General features: G+C 33.6%; 2 protein-coding genes across 4 annotated transcripts in view; one reads left to right on the top strand and one right to left on the bottom strand.

Annotated features, from left to right (window-relative positions):
• LOC138331733 (mediator of RNA polymerase II transcription subunit 13-like) overlaps nucleotides 1-503 on the bottom strand; it is a 32,462-nt gene extending 31,959 nt beyond the window's left edge. For both annotated transcript variants that reach the window (XM_069279490.1, XM_069279491.1), the window contains exon 1: nucleotides 290-503. In XM_069279490.1, coding sequence (XP_069135591.1) covers nucleotides 290-358 — 69 coding nt within the window. In that variant the 5' untranslated portion in view covers nucleotides 359-503. The remainder of the gene's footprint in view (nucleotides 1-289) is intronic.
• Nucleotides 504-563: 60 nt separating this feature from the next.
• LOC138331732 (protein hobbit-like) overlaps nucleotides 564-15,880 on the top strand; it is a 50,590-nt gene continuing 35,273 nt past the window's right edge. Inside the window, exons 1-19 of one of the 2 annotated variants that reach the window (XM_069279489.1) lie at nucleotides 564-750; nucleotides 3,635-3,758; nucleotides 4,189-4,238; nucleotides 4,509-4,689; nucleotides 5,887-6,005; nucleotides 6,437-6,497; nucleotides 6,777-6,869; nucleotides 7,147-7,192; nucleotides 7,498-7,557; nucleotides 7,843-7,892; nucleotides 8,371-8,429; nucleotides 8,968-9,065; nucleotides 9,378-9,442; nucleotides 9,795-9,964; nucleotides 10,242-10,396; nucleotides 10,750-10,907; nucleotides 11,470-11,737; nucleotides 12,322-12,428; nucleotides 13,527-13,613. In XM_069279489.1, the coding sequence (XP_069135590.1) occupies nucleotides 692-750; nucleotides 3,635-3,758; nucleotides 4,189-4,238; nucleotides 4,509-4,689; nucleotides 5,887-6,005; nucleotides 6,437-6,497; nucleotides 6,777-6,869; nucleotides 7,147-7,192; nucleotides 7,498-7,557; nucleotides 7,843-7,892; nucleotides 8,371-8,429; nucleotides 8,968-9,065; nucleotides 9,378-9,442; nucleotides 9,795-9,964; nucleotides 10,242-10,396; nucleotides 10,750-10,907; nucleotides 11,470-11,737; nucleotides 12,322-12,428; nucleotides 13,527-13,613 (2,010 nt within the window). In that variant the 5' untranslated portion in view covers nucleotides 564-691. Of the gene's footprint in view, nucleotides 751-3,634; nucleotides 3,759-4,188; nucleotides 4,239-4,508; nucleotides 4,690-5,886; nucleotides 6,006-6,436; nucleotides 6,498-6,776; nucleotides 6,870-7,146; nucleotides 7,193-7,497; nucleotides 7,558-7,842; nucleotides 7,893-8,370; nucleotides 8,430-8,967; nucleotides 9,066-9,377; nucleotides 9,443-9,794; nucleotides 9,965-10,241; nucleotides 10,397-10,746; nucleotides 10,908-11,469; nucleotides 11,738-12,321; nucleotides 12,429-13,526; nucleotides 13,614-15,880 lie in introns of both variants that reach the window. The other variant, XM_069279488.1, reaches the window with a different exon arrangement.

Genomic DNA, 15,880 nt, shown 5'->3' with positions numbered 1-15,880 from the left:
ATGACAGCAATGTAATTGTAGTCACATTACACCGTGATTACGGTTACATACAAAAAGTCAATACCACCGATCGCGAACAATCAACTATTTTCACTAAGCAGGTGTCTCCGTCGTCAAATTAACAACACCGTTTCAAATCATTGAACGACAAAACAGACACCGTATTACCCATCGAGATGTTATTTAAGGTTATATAACAAACATAAGCATTACTTTCCTCAATGTATCATAAAACAATCGATGTGAAGCCGAAGATGATAAGTTCATGTGTATTTAAATGTGATCTTACCAATGCAAATATGTTCGCGTAACAATCCTCCAGAGAACAGCCGTTGCCTGATGGATTTGGGTGATTCATTGTCACTCCATGTTCTTGAAATAAAATTGGAGATAAAACCTCAACCCATAAACCTCAATTCGGCCATATATTGAGAAAAAATTCCGAATTCACAAGTACTTCGCATAAATGGCGACAGCCGTAATGGCGACTTGCTGGGAACAACAAGGCGGCAAGGCCAGCTGTTTTGATTGGTTGAATAGGGTCACATGGGAGTTGACCTACATTAGACAAGTAACATGGAAGTCCTGCCGTCTAAGAACACAAGTGAGAGACAGTTTATGCCGGGAATGTAGAGATGAACTGGTGTTCGACATTTCGATTTAAAGAACAAGTGACAGAAATCGAACGATTATGCCATCCTACTTATGGACAATTCTCTATATAATTATCATAATATGGCTGATTACAAGGTATTAACTCAAAGGAAGTGTTTTTATGAGCCGAGTGCACGTGAACATCAGTACGTCAAACGAACCAAAATATTTATTTTTGTTTATTTTGTAAAATCACAAAAAAAATCAAAATGGCATTTTAATTTCTCATTCATCTGTAATATATGATAAAATGTTTTATTGGGGAATTAAAAGAATTAGGCAAAAAGAGAAAGAAAGTTTTATAAAAATATATAAAATAAATGAATGAAATAAGCTGTCTGCTCTAAAAGTCCTGTTAACTAATTTACTAATTATAGATTCTGTGACCTTTGTTATCAGTCACTCAAAGCAGTGCTTTGACTGTGATTATTTAATATAAAGTAATTGTATTTTTAACTTTACAATCAATATACCAACTCTTTGTGTTATGGTAATTATGAACCCAGAAGTTTAACTGACAATAGCCTATTGTGAAACTTCATTTTAAAGCACCTGCAGTATTTTACCTATAGAATACACTATATATAACCATGCTTCATGGCTATTTAGTTGTGTAATTTAAATCTTCACAGTCTAAATTTTTCCAATTAAATCAATTGAAACAAAATACAGTTGTGATTTTAGAGTAACTTATCTAACTGGAAGTGATCAGTGAATTATTTATTTTTCATCTAAAATATCAAACACTGCACTTTAAAGTAGTTGTATTGGATGATATTGTTTTTTAATCAAACTTCTTGAAATAGTCAGTAAAAAGTGGATTTTCTAAAAACTGGTCTAAACCAGTTATTGATTATATTTCACACAACTTCAATACATGCTTGGCATCATGGAGATGATGCATCGGCCATCTTTTGTACAGTACACTTCTTTCATTGATATGGTTGAGGAACAGTTCCAATGTGACATCTGCACATGCATACTCATCAACTTGGGGGTTTATTCAGGTGATTTTGGGTTTCTCAATCATTTAGTCATGCAAGACAATCTATGAATTATAAATTCTCTGTTCTGGGAAACAGAAGTGTGATAAAGTTTAATTGATGCATAGATTTGTAATGATATCGTGTCATATTAATAGCCTATTACTATATAAAGAGATATAGATCTATTTTAAGATTTTATTGGATCATTTATATCTTCAATATTCATTCTATATCGCTACATCTAATAAGAAGAACAGTAAATTTAAACTGCTGCCAACAAAAATGGGTCTTTTATGAACCAATTGTTCCAAACAGTAATACCACATCAACACAAGAAAAAAAATACATGTTCATTTTCCCCTAATCAAACACCTACCCTGCAGTTAGAGGCGACTATTAAAGGACTATGGAACTTCACCTAATGTTCCCATTCATGATGCATAATAAAAAAAAAAAGTGACTTAAGTGCTCGAATTTTCTTCTGTCTAAAGTTTGTGTAACTGTTATCTCCTTCTTAATGCTCTTTAGTGCACCACTTCACTTTTGGCCCCAGTGAATGTTTGTCCCTGTGAGAAATGCAGTGAGCTCTGTCCCATGTTCAAGGCACACCTTAGCTTACCAAAGTGGTAGTTTCTGTTCCTGCTTAATCATCAGCTAATTGAAGTTGACCTGTTACCTGTTATCAGTATACTGTCGGATCAATATTCAGTGATTTTTCAGGGTATTTTGAGGGAAAAGTTTTTGACACAAATTGGGAATTTTTAATCGCAAAAAGAGCAGTTTTAGGGAAATGTTACCCATTACTGAAAATGGCTGTTAAAGGTAATAAAATATTGTATAACTATTTTATTTGATGTTACATGCTGTTTTTACATGGACCAGTATTGCATCAACAAAACGATTTTTCATCCGGACAGCTTTTTTTTCTCAGCAATTCGATTTGGGAATTTTTCATTGTAATTTGGAAAAAAACATATGGGGGTTTGGCATTGGAAATGGGGTCGTTTACCGACCTCAGTTATATAAGGACAAAAATCACTGATATTGTGCCTTGTTTTGTGTAACTTTTGCCTGTTGATAGTATGGTATGACTAGGCGGGGTGTGTTCAAAAGCATACATCTCATCATCTGTGAGATATATCACTATAAAAGGAGCATGAGTTCACTCTGACAAGGAAGCACAACACAAATATACCACATCTTCCCAAAACATACTGACATTTACAAACACGACCAGTGTTCCAGCTAGGATTTAAAAAGGGCAGGGCGCTGGGCAAAAAAAAGGGCATTTTTTTCGCGACATAAAATTTTTAGGGCATTTTATATACGACATAAAGCTAATATCAGAAACAACTGTATAATATGTATATCATTGCATCATAATCATCAATGATTCTAATATCAATACCTATATTATGGCATCAAGTAGACTTTGGGAGTGTTTTGTGAATTCTCCAAAATGTCTGAGACATAGAAAGAAAATGTTGACACATCACATCAGGGGAGGCCGTCCTTACTGTACATGTCCCTGGCTGTGAATTAAAAAAAAACTGTGTATATTTAAACTTTTTTTTATTTTACATCAATTTCAAAATACGTTATAAATATAACTTAAACAAATAATTTTAGATGGCCCAGATGTAAGCACCCAAAGTAGTTTTAGAATGTGAGGTAACAGAAGTGCCCGGAGAAAATCCACATAACAGATCGTTTATAAATATGACATATAGCCCAACCAACCAACCAACCATGTAACACCAGGTTTATTCCTTACTACGGGGAACTCACTTGTACAAGAGGGGGAATTATTATTTTACACAATTTTAGGAATTTTCAGGTATGTTTTTGGATTTTTCATTGATTTGAGATAACTTATAGAATCATGTGGGCCACAAAACATTAGACTTATCCATGAGCATTTTCCAGTAGTTATTTCCGCCTCACCCTGTGAAATAAAGCGAGTAGGGAAGAAACACTATTTTGATTTGTTTCAGTACCTTGGCATATCTGATCCAGTGGCTGCTTCAGAGATATGCAGGTGTCACTGTGAAGATTGGACGCACTGGGATATTCAGCTGCAGGAAAGTCCAAATTCTGGTGAAGAAGGGACTTAAATTGGTAGGTCAGCATGATGTATTACCCTGAATTTTCGTACAAAGGTAGATGATAAAGTTTAACCTGTCATTATTGAATTTTAGGCTATTGAATTAAGCTGATTTGTTGCCAAAAAACAAAATGATCAAGAGGAAGATATATATTTCATTCAACAGCTTAAGTTCATTTTCAGTATTCATTGTTATTGAAATACTGGAATTATTTATCTTAACCATCGCAGGCCTGTATGCATCTCTGTTGGTCACTGCATGATTTACATATTAAGTCTAGTGAAAAAAATAAAATATAACCAGATCCCAAATTGCTTAAATGTGAATTAATAGCTATATGATGAATATAGTAGAACGTTTTAATAAATTTCAGTATCATAAGTGGATGTCTTAATATTGTAAATTATTTAGAAACAATTGATTATATATATTTTTTTCAATAGGAAATAGAAAAAGCCTGGTTATCGAGTTGTTTTGTGAACCAGGAACAGCGGTAAGTCAAACTTCAGATTCCTACCAGGAATAATCTCTTGGCTACATCAATTAAACATATTAATTGTTAAATAAATCATGGACAATGATGATATCATTTTGTTAGTCCAACTGTTATACAATATCAATTGTTTAAACAGAAAACAATGTATATTTTTTATCCCTCACATATAAGATCGACTGCGGAGCGCGTGGGATATTGTAATATGCTTTTTAAATTTTAAAAGGGAGGATACATGGTAAATAGTATATTAACATACTGTTTTGACAGGAAACCTCTAGTGATCTGCATCAGTGATATAAGAATTCAGGCAGACGTACGGAAAGATGGACAAGATATCCCTTCTGATAGCGCAACCCCTCCAGGTGCCCCGGACCCTAACCAGCCAAACTCGAATCGGGGAGAAGACAACAAAAAAGTTACTCTACCAAAAATAGCCTACTATCTACAGGTAGGATACTAAACTCAGATATGTAATCTGAGATTTTTTGTTTTCTCTGTTCCTTATTGAATTGCACAGCTTAATTGGTAGAGCATGAAATATCGGTAAGTTAAGACCTGGATTGGAGATTAGGTTTCCAACAAAAGGCCTTGATATCCATCTTGTATTTTTGATACACTGTCATGAAAATGTGTAGAATTACATAGCTAGGGTTAAGGGGTCAATTCTTTTTGCAAAATTTCTTTGAAAATAATTGTATGGGGTAAAAGATAGCTGAAACTTTTTAAGACAAAAACTTTCTGTTCCAAAGAAATCCAATTAATATTGAAGTTGTAAATAAGCAGTGTAAACTAGTGTTGGGAAACGGTTGAAATTTTATGATCGATCATCAGTTTTGTGTAACAAATCGATGATCAATTAAAATAGAATATATTTGACGGCGTTTACCAGGTAAATTGTACAAACTTTCTTCTGAGGCTCATATGTTACCATGGGCTCAGGTCGCTTATGTATTCAGAAATAAAATCATACTCCTCTGAACGTTAAGATTACTACGTAGTACTTATTTGGTCTTCAATTCGTTAAGATGCTTGATATTTGAAAAGGTATGAGCGACAACACACACAATCGATTGATTGTGACAAGTTTTCTATGGCATTTCTTGCATATTTCGTTCATCATGATCTCAGGCAATTCTGATGAAACTCGATTACAGATTCTTACTCGATTAATTGGCCAAACATCCCAAACCAACGATACTCGACAAACTCGATTCATCAGAACTCTAATAGTGTAAACCAACTTATATCGTGTGTGAGTAATTTTCACATATTTTGCGGGCGAAAGGAAATCACAAAAATAAATCGCCACAAAATGATTTTAAACACAAGTATTCCGTCTTTGCATATTACAGAGTTAACTCCCTTGTGGGTAGGTGTCGATTGTTACGTCATTATTTTGTGAGCGCAATTTACGTCGTTTTCTCTGAAACGTATGACGTTACGCTCGCAAACACATGACGTCACAATCAATACCTACCCGCAAGTGCAGATAACTCTGTAATATGCAAATTCGGAATAATCATAAGAGTGTTATTCACAAAAATAAATCGTTGTGAATAAGTCATTTGGCAGAAAAATGCAAAATTAAGTCGCCGCAAAAACAAGATGGTTCACAGTATATAGTGGATTATGGATTTGTTTACAGTACATGGGCCTACGTATGAACAACATGACCTTGATGTTACTGAACACCATGATCCCGGACTGCCTGGTCCACGTCGAAGGTCAGAGCCTCTCTCTGGATATATCCATGGTAGACAACTGGTAGGTGATGTCATTCTGATAGGGATGGTCTTATTAGCAGGAGATACATGTGATTATTCATATTCATATCCATACTTTTTCAAATTCTTCTAACATATATCTGAATAAAAAACCATTTCGGTGTAAAAGAATGAAAAAACGAATCTAAGATTATAATCGTGAGACTATTTGAGTAACTTGCAATAATGCAAAGATGAATGATGCCTTGAGAGTTACTTCCCCTTGGTTTTTGCAACAGATGCCTGCAGCGGAAAAAGGGGAATACGCACATGTTGTGTACTGAAGTCTCTTAAATAACTCTGGTTTTCAAGATAACTCTGGATTTCAAGATATTGTATTCTAGAAATAAAAAAAATGCTGAAAATTTGTCTTAATATTGTTTAAAACTGAAAAAGTTTAGTTAGACTGAAAGTATTTTTGTTCTTTTCTAGCTATGAATTTACCATGGATGTTGTGGGGGTCAGCTGCCGTGCACTCCGAAGTGTTTCAGAGGTACACTGTCAAAATCTGTTCTAAAAGTTCTGTATAGTTTTAAGTACTCTACTTACCACAATAAGAAAATATTTTTGATTTCACTTCAGGAATTCAATTGTTTAATTTGTAAAATTTGTAAACGCTTGTAAATTTTGATTTGAAAAAAAAAGAAACTGATTATGAATGATTGATAAATTCATACTATGTTTCCTGACAGTGATTTTGAATTATTATTGTGACTTTGTTTCCATAGTGAGTTTGAATGACGATTGTTATACATTGTTTCCTTGGTAACAGGAACAGCAGCAGATAGAGCCTTGTCTAGCTGAGATGTCGTGTAGTACATTTGTACATCTACAGGCCCACAAGGACAACATCAAACAGTTCAAGGTCAGTGTGAGACTCAAGGTCATCATCCCACTAGAGGTCACTCAACAGAGAGCTAAGTCACTTATATACTTGAGTTAATCAGTTCTATGCAAATCAAGATCAACAACAGTCATCGCTATTTCTATAAATTTCACGATTAAAGTAGTTTGAATTGAATTTAGTAAAAATTTGTTTTCAATTGAAAGGTATATCAAATCAATGTTATTCTGTGAATATTAATCCCTGGGAACTTGTTTTGAAATATACATATCACTTAATATTATTTTTCCTACTGCAGATGATACGACTTCTGATGAGTAAGCCACAAGCCAAGATGACAGAAGGTAGGAAAGTGTGTTATCACAAGGAAACATTATACAAAAATAAATCTCCTCAAATGCTATCATAAGAGTAACTGAATTGTAAAGTCATGCCCAATTCAAACAGGAGATGGTAATTTAGATTAAGATAGCTGCTGTTAGAAGATTGTTGTGCACATTTTTTTTTATTTTGTTAACTCCTTAATGTTTTTCTGAATGTTTCTTTAAGGTATAAAATATTTTAGTAGTTTGCAAAATGTATGTGATACTCTTTGTTACCATTATCACTGGCCATTTTGCATATTTATTTATTTTTTAATCAATTTCAGCTCTGTTCTCAAGTATCCAAGCCATGAGAACAATGTCAGCATCCCAGATGGAAAACACAGGTACAATTTAATATGATGATTTTTTTGGGTATCTGAATCTTAATGAATTGTTAAAGGCTCTTTTAAGTTAATAATTTTTTGTCAGAATTAGCAAAGAAAATGTTCATACTTTAATTCAATTATTAGATGTGTAAAGAGTAAAATGACAATCTTCATCAAGAGTTATGTCCCCTCCTCTATAATTCATATTAAGATGATTTTTGAAACTTAATCAACCATATTATTTTATGGTGCAATTAAAACAATTGTTTTTCATATCATTAAAATTGTTAATTATACTTTCAGATAACATTACCAACACAAGGTCAAGTCTAAATTTAAGTCTTATCCCTCAGGTAAGAACAGACTGTTAAACTGTTCTTAAAGATGTTGAATATGTTTCAGACTTTAAATGTGTTGTTTGTGATGGTCAGAAATAATTTCCACAACATGTTAATAATAATTATGCTTTTTGTTTCATCACATTTATTCAAATCATGCTTGGCTTATTTTTGATTCAGTAATTATATTTCATAACTTTTATATATGTGTGCATAATATATGTTTATGATGGACACACTTACAACAATTTCATGGTTACAACATAGATATTGTCAAGGTTCCTCTAAAGATGTTTATAATTTGTGAACAGAAAAAAAATACTTTTGCATATGGTGAAGTAAATTCTTTGGTCCCCAGATTGAGGTACATTATATCTGTTTTACGATAACTGTATATTATTGTATAACATCATCATTAATAGCTTGTATGACACCATAAATAGTATTAAAGGGGAGATAACTACTGTTTAAAGTGGAGATAACTTTGTTACAGGAGATTGGCCTGGATGTCACAGATTTGGATGTGAAGATCGTAAGACAAAACATTCAGAGGTATGGAATACTGTAAACCAATCTACTTCTGTTGCTATTAAACTTCGCGATTTCATTTTCAAGGCATTTTTGCAAAAATAACGTCACATGGATTTTGAGTTAAATGGAATTACCTTTCAAGGTAATTGTGGGAGTTATTAATTTGCAGTTATCAAACCTTTTGTGAGTTTATCACGAGTGTGGAATTTTCGGAAATAAATTGCACATGAAAAAAAGTTGGTTTATAGAACAAAAGACCATGCGAAGCATTCAAGAGATAGAAATATGCCTGCAAACAGGTCTTATTTTCATATTATATGTATATAGAAATACTTTTCCTATATACATATATACAAATACATATGAAAGAAGTCTTCTTGGAAATGGTTTTTTCAGTGTAAATTTCATTATCTTCAAAGAATATTTCTGTTAGTTTTGTGTATTGTATTGAACGTTTGTTCCAAATATGTTATAGGTTATATGACATATATCAAAGATATAATGATACATGATGAAGTTTTACCTGTGTTTAAAAGTGTTTATATATGTTTTGTTACAGGACATTGTCGGTTGGCCTGAAAAACTTCCATATGGAATTTCAAAACAACACAAATACCTCTGAGGAGGAACAGAGTATATGTGGTCTATTGGTGGAAGGTAAGTGGTCGACAACCAATCAGAAGTAAAGTAACAAATTAGTAAACTAATCAAAATTATTGTAACAAGGGGAATGGTACTTCAGTCTGTAAAAGATAACCAATTTGATTATGGATCTTGCCAAGTTGGATTATCTCCCGCTAGTCAATGTTTGACCAAATCAGTGTTCACTGTACAATTTACCTTGGATGCCTTTTGAATAACTGTTTGGAAAATAGGATTTCAGAAAAGGCATTTGAATATTTTTCACAAAAATTATCATATTGATTACAAGTATTGGAATCCTGTCTGATATATGATTGTTTATGACAGATTTCCACACAGAGTCCCCACAAGCCAAGTTTGCTGCTTTATTGAAGGCAAATGTTAAGGTGGAGGTAAGTAGATTAGCTGATTGATTAACTTTTGATATATAATAAAGGTTTATATATTTTCAAAACTACTACTGTACAATCAGAGTACAGACATAAGCCCCTCCATACTTAGTCATATGGAAAAAAGGACAAAGACCCTTCCTCTTTCTAAAATTGTAAGAATTATAAAACATTTTTCATATCTATGTTTAATCTTTTCAATTATACATAACTAAGGCCAACTGCAAAAGTGAAATGTTTCATTATAATTTTGAAAATTGTGATCTATGTAAACAATTGTTAAATTGTTATCATCTTTGTAGTACACATGTAATTGATGAAGGCAAACTTACTAATATGTCTATATGATTTCTAGCTCAACAAGAATAAGGTTGAGTCGGATGTCGCTGTCCAGGGAGCCTTCTTTAATTACCACCACGAGGAAATCCAGTATTGGTCGTCTGTGGTGACGCGAGTGTCGGACACCCGTACTGGTTTGAGTGGTCAGATACAGTCTAACAGGATAGCCTCTTCATCACCACTTAAGTAAGTTTGGGTCAGGACTGTGCAGGTATTATATGGTTTATTAGCTCACCAGGCCTGGCACGGCATCTGTCACCTGTCTATCAATATTTCTTTTAAATTGCCACTGGCCCTACATTTCTGCATGGATTGTAGCTAAATTTGGACAGAAACATCTTCGGGGAAGAGGAAAACAGTTGTATAAATCTAGACTCTGATCTATTTGATAATATTTTATACATATGTGTTATATCTTTAACTAGTTGCATTAGATTTTATTGTTTACATGCTATTTTTACAGAACGGTTGCCATTGACTACTGTCGGAGACGACATGTGTGTTTGTCTGTATCTCTGACGGAAATATCATCATCCCTATCATCAGCAGCGTATTCAGGGTTACATCTGGTTGTCCACTCCGCCAAAGTCATATCCTCTATCAGCCCTTCTATAACAGGTACATGTCAGTGACTCCATATTTGGTTTCCTCATCTTGCCCCCCTGAATAATTAGGCCTATAGGATTTCAGAAAATGTAGGAGGCACACTCGATTTAAGCCACGTTTTGGTGTTGTAATAACAAATGTGGTAAATATGTCATTGGAATAAGATTTAGATCTGAGACACTCAGAGCATTTGTAAAAGTTGAATGGGATTTCATATATGAAACTGAAAAAATGGGTTAACTGATAATAATGTATTCATAGACTGGTGTTCTTTGTAAGTTCCCAAAGGCAATAGACAATGCTTCAATAGAATTATAAATTCGAAAGTATAAGTGAAACATAATAAAGGTTTTGTGTTACAGCAGAGTCCTCAGACCTACCATGGCTGGACAGTGTATCGTGTAAAGTCGAGGTCCAGACCGTCAGTTGTCAGCACATGGACGCTCGTGTAACCATGGATCGTCTCCAGGACAACACCCACTTCTGGGATCACGCTTTATATATTGGAACCTTCTATCTCAAGGTCAGTGGTACATTTGTCAATTCAAGGTCACCTTTCAACTATATCAAGGTCAGGCATTGTTTAACTGTTGACATGGTCACTGTTTGACCATCTCATTGCTGGTGTTTGAGCATTTGAAGAACAACCATCCAAAGATCTGTGTTCTAATTATCAAGTTTCTATAGAATGATTCTCTGTAAGTCTATATTCATTTCTTTATCAACATCAAAATCCATTTGATTGTAAATGATAAAAATTAAAACTTCACTTTATATTAGCCATTGGATACAATCAATCAGCATACAAAACAAAAATGCTTTATAAGCAAGCATTGCCAACTGTAAAGCAAAATAATTTATACTGCATTTTGATGCATTCTTTTTGTCCTTGGTAAAATTTGTGTAAAATTGTAAGTTGAAGCATATTACATTTGAATTAATTGATGTTGACTGAATATTATGTAAACTTTGCAATTTCACATTTAGGTTCTCTTTCCTAGATGCTTGTGCAAACATGCATTATAAAAGGAGTTTTATGTAGAAATAATGAATGTTTCTGTTGTTTTCCATATAAAACTGTTCAGGGAGAGAAGCGATGTGGAGACCTTGTGTTAGATGTTGAATTGTGCAATACTCATATAGAATGGTCTACCCTGACCGTTAACACTGCCCTCTACTTCCTGGGCGCATTGCTATGGAAACAACAGTCCGGTGCTAATTCTGTTTCCATGCCTACTGAAATGGATAGAACTTTAAATATACCTCCATCGAATCTTCAGCCGGCTGAGAGCAATATATCTGTGAAAATGTGTGTGTCCAATGTGAACCTTTTTTTGTGCAATAATCATAAAGGTGAGTGCTATTTGTTTTATTTCCTAATATTTTGATAGCAAAATTATAATGTGTTGATTGACCAGTGATCAATCTGTAGATGTATTGTAGATGTATGCATCCTGAGTACTGTGCTAATGAAATTTTAAAGAGACCCATAGAATTTCTGGTAATGGGTCACTTTGTAAACAATGAGAACCATTGTTTTTGCTAAATATTAATGAAAAGGCCCTAATATCAACTGATAAGAAGCATGTGATCAGTCTCAAACTGGTCCATGGGTGTGGTTCCCCCTAGGATGAGACATAAAAAATAACTCTAGATTCATCACCGCTTGATTGGATATTTGATGTTTAAGTCATATGATTGGATGTTTGACAGTTCCAGTATGTTACAGATTGCATGATTGGATGTTTAGTAAATCCAGTATATTACATGGAGTGTGGTATTGATATTTTGCTGTAACAAGTCTTGTGATTGGCTGTGTAATATTAGTAGTACATGGCTTGTGATTAAACGTACAATAAATATGTTACAGTGTGTTTGGATGTCTGATATCTATATATTACATTGTTATATTTCTAACATTCTTGATTTTATTGCAGTGTGTCTCATGTCCAGAATAGATTCAGTAGACATTGATCTCAACACACAAACTAATTGTGTGACGGTGGAAGGCTGTAAAGTTATATATACCTCTCAAGTAGACAAGGTCAGTATTATTGTATAGCACACTATTTTTGCAATTTCTTGGGATATTGGTTTGATCGCAAAAAAAAAATCCGCATATTAAAGCCACACTATACATAATTATCAACAAAAAGTAAAGTTATATTTAACCCCGATATTGTTAGTATTTGTAGATGTAGTTGAAATTTAGTTATATCGAAGAATATTTATAATGATTTCTTAATAACTTTTGAACAGCAGTTGTTGAAAGTCGATACTTGTAAACATTGCTTTCATGTAAACTGGTCGCCATAGATGTTAACTATTATTGCCCAACGAAAGTCTGAAAGTTCATGACCCGTTCTCGGAAAAGTTCGGACAGACGTTACGTAGTTACGGTAGTCAAAAGACATTCTTTGCAACCAGGTTATAATATCGGGCAGTTTGTTTGTTTGACTTAATGGGATCCACCTAGCGATGTTCAATATTTATTTGATTTTTATCAAAAGTTTCCGAATCATTATTGCTTATCTTGAATTTGATTCAGTCATGTCTCTGCATGATTTACAACAGGATTTTTTTCCCAGCATTCTTCTAAATCATGAAAAAAATAAGACAGATACGGATATTGTGGCTTTAAGAAATGGGGAAGAAAAGATACCCTATTAAAAGTCAGATATTGAGAGTTTAGAGGTTGCTTATTGAAATTATTAAAAAATGATTTTCTCCTTTTTTAATCAAATGCGGAAAAGCTTTAACTATAAAATAATACCTGCCATACTATATTTTATCTTTATAAAAGTGGAATCTGATAGGTAATTACAGACTAGTTCATGTTTATTTGTGATACTTTCAGCTTATGTGTTCTGTGTTACAGTCTATGGTGAAAGTGGAATCTGATAGGTAATTACAGACTAGTTCATGTTTATTTGTGATACTTTCAGCTTATGTGTTCTGTGTTACAGTCAATGGTGAAAGTGGAATCTGATAGGTAATTACAGACTAGTTCATGTTTATTTGTGATACTTTCAGCTTATGTGTTCTGTGTTACATTCTATGGTGAAAGTGGAATCTGATAGGTAATTACAGACTAGTTCATGTTTATTTGTGATACTTTCAGCTTATGTGTTCTGTGTTACAGTCTATGGTGCTAGTTTCCTCCAGTCAGCTACACAATCCAGCAATCCATGTACAGGAGGTCAGGGTCACCCATAGTCGGGAACAGAACGTAAGTAGGGGTTAGATTGTAAGAAGGTCAATGTGACATTGGTTTGTTTAGTTTTTACTTCCTATTAACAGCCAGGGTCATGTAAGGACGAGCCAGGTTTGTTGGTGGAGGAAAGCCGGAGTACCCGGAGAAAAACCACCGACCAGCGGTCAGTACCTGACAACTGCCCCACATGGGATTCGAACCTGCATCCCAGAGGTGGAATTAAAGATAACAAATATGAAGGTTTATCTATCTGTGACCAGCTCGGTCATTCAGTTAGAGATCAAATACTACTAGGAGGAGCTGATAGAGTAAAATTTTTCAAATTTACAGTGGAAACTTGGAAAAATAATTTTGTAGTCATATTATTTTTCCTTTTTTTATTTGTGTATTTTCAGATTTATAAAATTTTGTTGACCAAAATTTTGTTGAAGTCAAAGTGAGTTAAGAGTTCTTCAAAATGAAATTGATAATGAATACATTAAGATAATAAAGTTTTGCTTGAAATTAACCTTTTGTCAAATGCCCTCGTAATCAGAGACCACTCGATAGCACCAAGGTCAAAAAATAGGCCTGCAGTGCTTTTAAGGCTTTACTGTAGCTTATATGTACAGTACAGATATTCTTGATGCTATTGCAAGTCAATGGGACTAATTCATGTACCACATGATACCCGATATTGTCTGTGTGAAGCTAGTAATTGCAGTGGTAAAAGAACACAACTCTTTGTAATCATCCCGCTTTTTACTCCAACAATGTTGCAGGATACCACGACGAAATACTTTTTAACATTGTGTCGTGTGACCTCTAACAAGCACGGCCATTGATTCATGTTGCTTGGCCACAGCTGATCTAAATGATGTAAAATGTATCAAAAGTCACATCTTATATGTCGTCACCTACCTTTTCGGTTTTACATATCATAAATACACATATTTGCAAGACATTTCGAACAAATTAGTCCAAGAAGCTATGATAAATGCATTTCTTATAACTTTCATCGTATTTTCACTTGAATTGGTCGCCATTCTTAATTTGAATAGGAATATTGAGGATTTATGAAATTTAGGAGTTGTTTAAATGTGTACGCAAACCAAGCGGAACAAAGTAAGCCTCATTTCCGTTATGCGTTTCGCTAAATTTAATTTTGTGTTTTGTATTAACCATAGCAACCATAATGTTTTAGTGACCGTAGAACTGAGCACATCGACTTGCATACAATTTAACATGGATTTAACAATATATGGGTGGTGTCATACAAAATTATTTGCAGGAATGGATTAATATATAATCAACAAGTAAGTCAATCAGTAATCGCTTATATATCTTGCCATTTAAATTGTCTTAGATGCGTTTAAACCCAGAGACAAAAACCGGGCGCTGGCAGCAACATGGCGGACATAAGGATCTCGTATGAGGTCGCATATCCACCCAATGTAATTAGGTGGAATAAGACCTCATACACGTGTAGGAGTACCCGCTAATATGATATAATATAGTATGATTCCATCGCTAATAGAAACAATAGTCCCGTACAACTTTTATTAGGTAGCATGTGGTACATGAACTAGTCCCATTATTCCAGCAAAAAATGTATGTTTTACATATTTGTTATTAACAAGAAATGTTTAAACGGCTGAAGTGTTAGGGGAGGTAACTTCTGCAAAAAAATCAAAATATGGTGAAAGGACCATTTAGTGTATTTAAGATAAATATTGGACAGAAAATGAATAAATGAAATATGAAAGGAAATTGAATAGATATATTGGATATCATCAATAATTTTTTAGGAGGTTTTAATCTTGTATGTTTAATAGTTATATTTCGTAATTTTTCGTTATAATTTTTACTTACTTAATAGTAAACTAATTAAATGAGACCTTGGCCATTAAAATACTTATCCTAATCCTAATAAGTTGCTGTTAAAAAATAATTTTGTATAAATAATATATATTTTAGGCCTGAAATAAAATTGATTTTAACATTAACAATGACTTAGTTTTAATTGATACTTAGACACTTATTTCACTCAAGTGATTATGGATGTTTATTTAGCAGTTTCTATTTATTTTGATGTTGATGTATATATATTTTAAGTATGCAAGCTCTAGTACATGTACTTAGCACAAATAATTACCAAACAAAAATTTCAAGGCATAGAATTAAAGGAATGATTACCAAATTCATGCAGATCTATTAGCTTGGCATCGTGTATGAATGGGACTAATTAAGGTACCACGTACTTCCCGATAATGTTTGTGTGGGACTAGTATCTCCAGTAGTGA

The sequence above is a fragment of the Argopecten irradians genome, chromosome 9 (assembly GCF_041381155.1).
Source record: "Argopecten irradians isolate NY chromosome 9, Ai_NY, whole genome shotgun sequence".
Lineage (NCBI taxonomy): Eukaryota > Metazoa > Mollusca > Bivalvia > Pectinida > Pectinidae > Argopecten > Argopecten irradians.
Note: the sequence above shows the minus strand (reverse complement) of the source record. Positions and strands in the feature narration are given on the sequence as shown.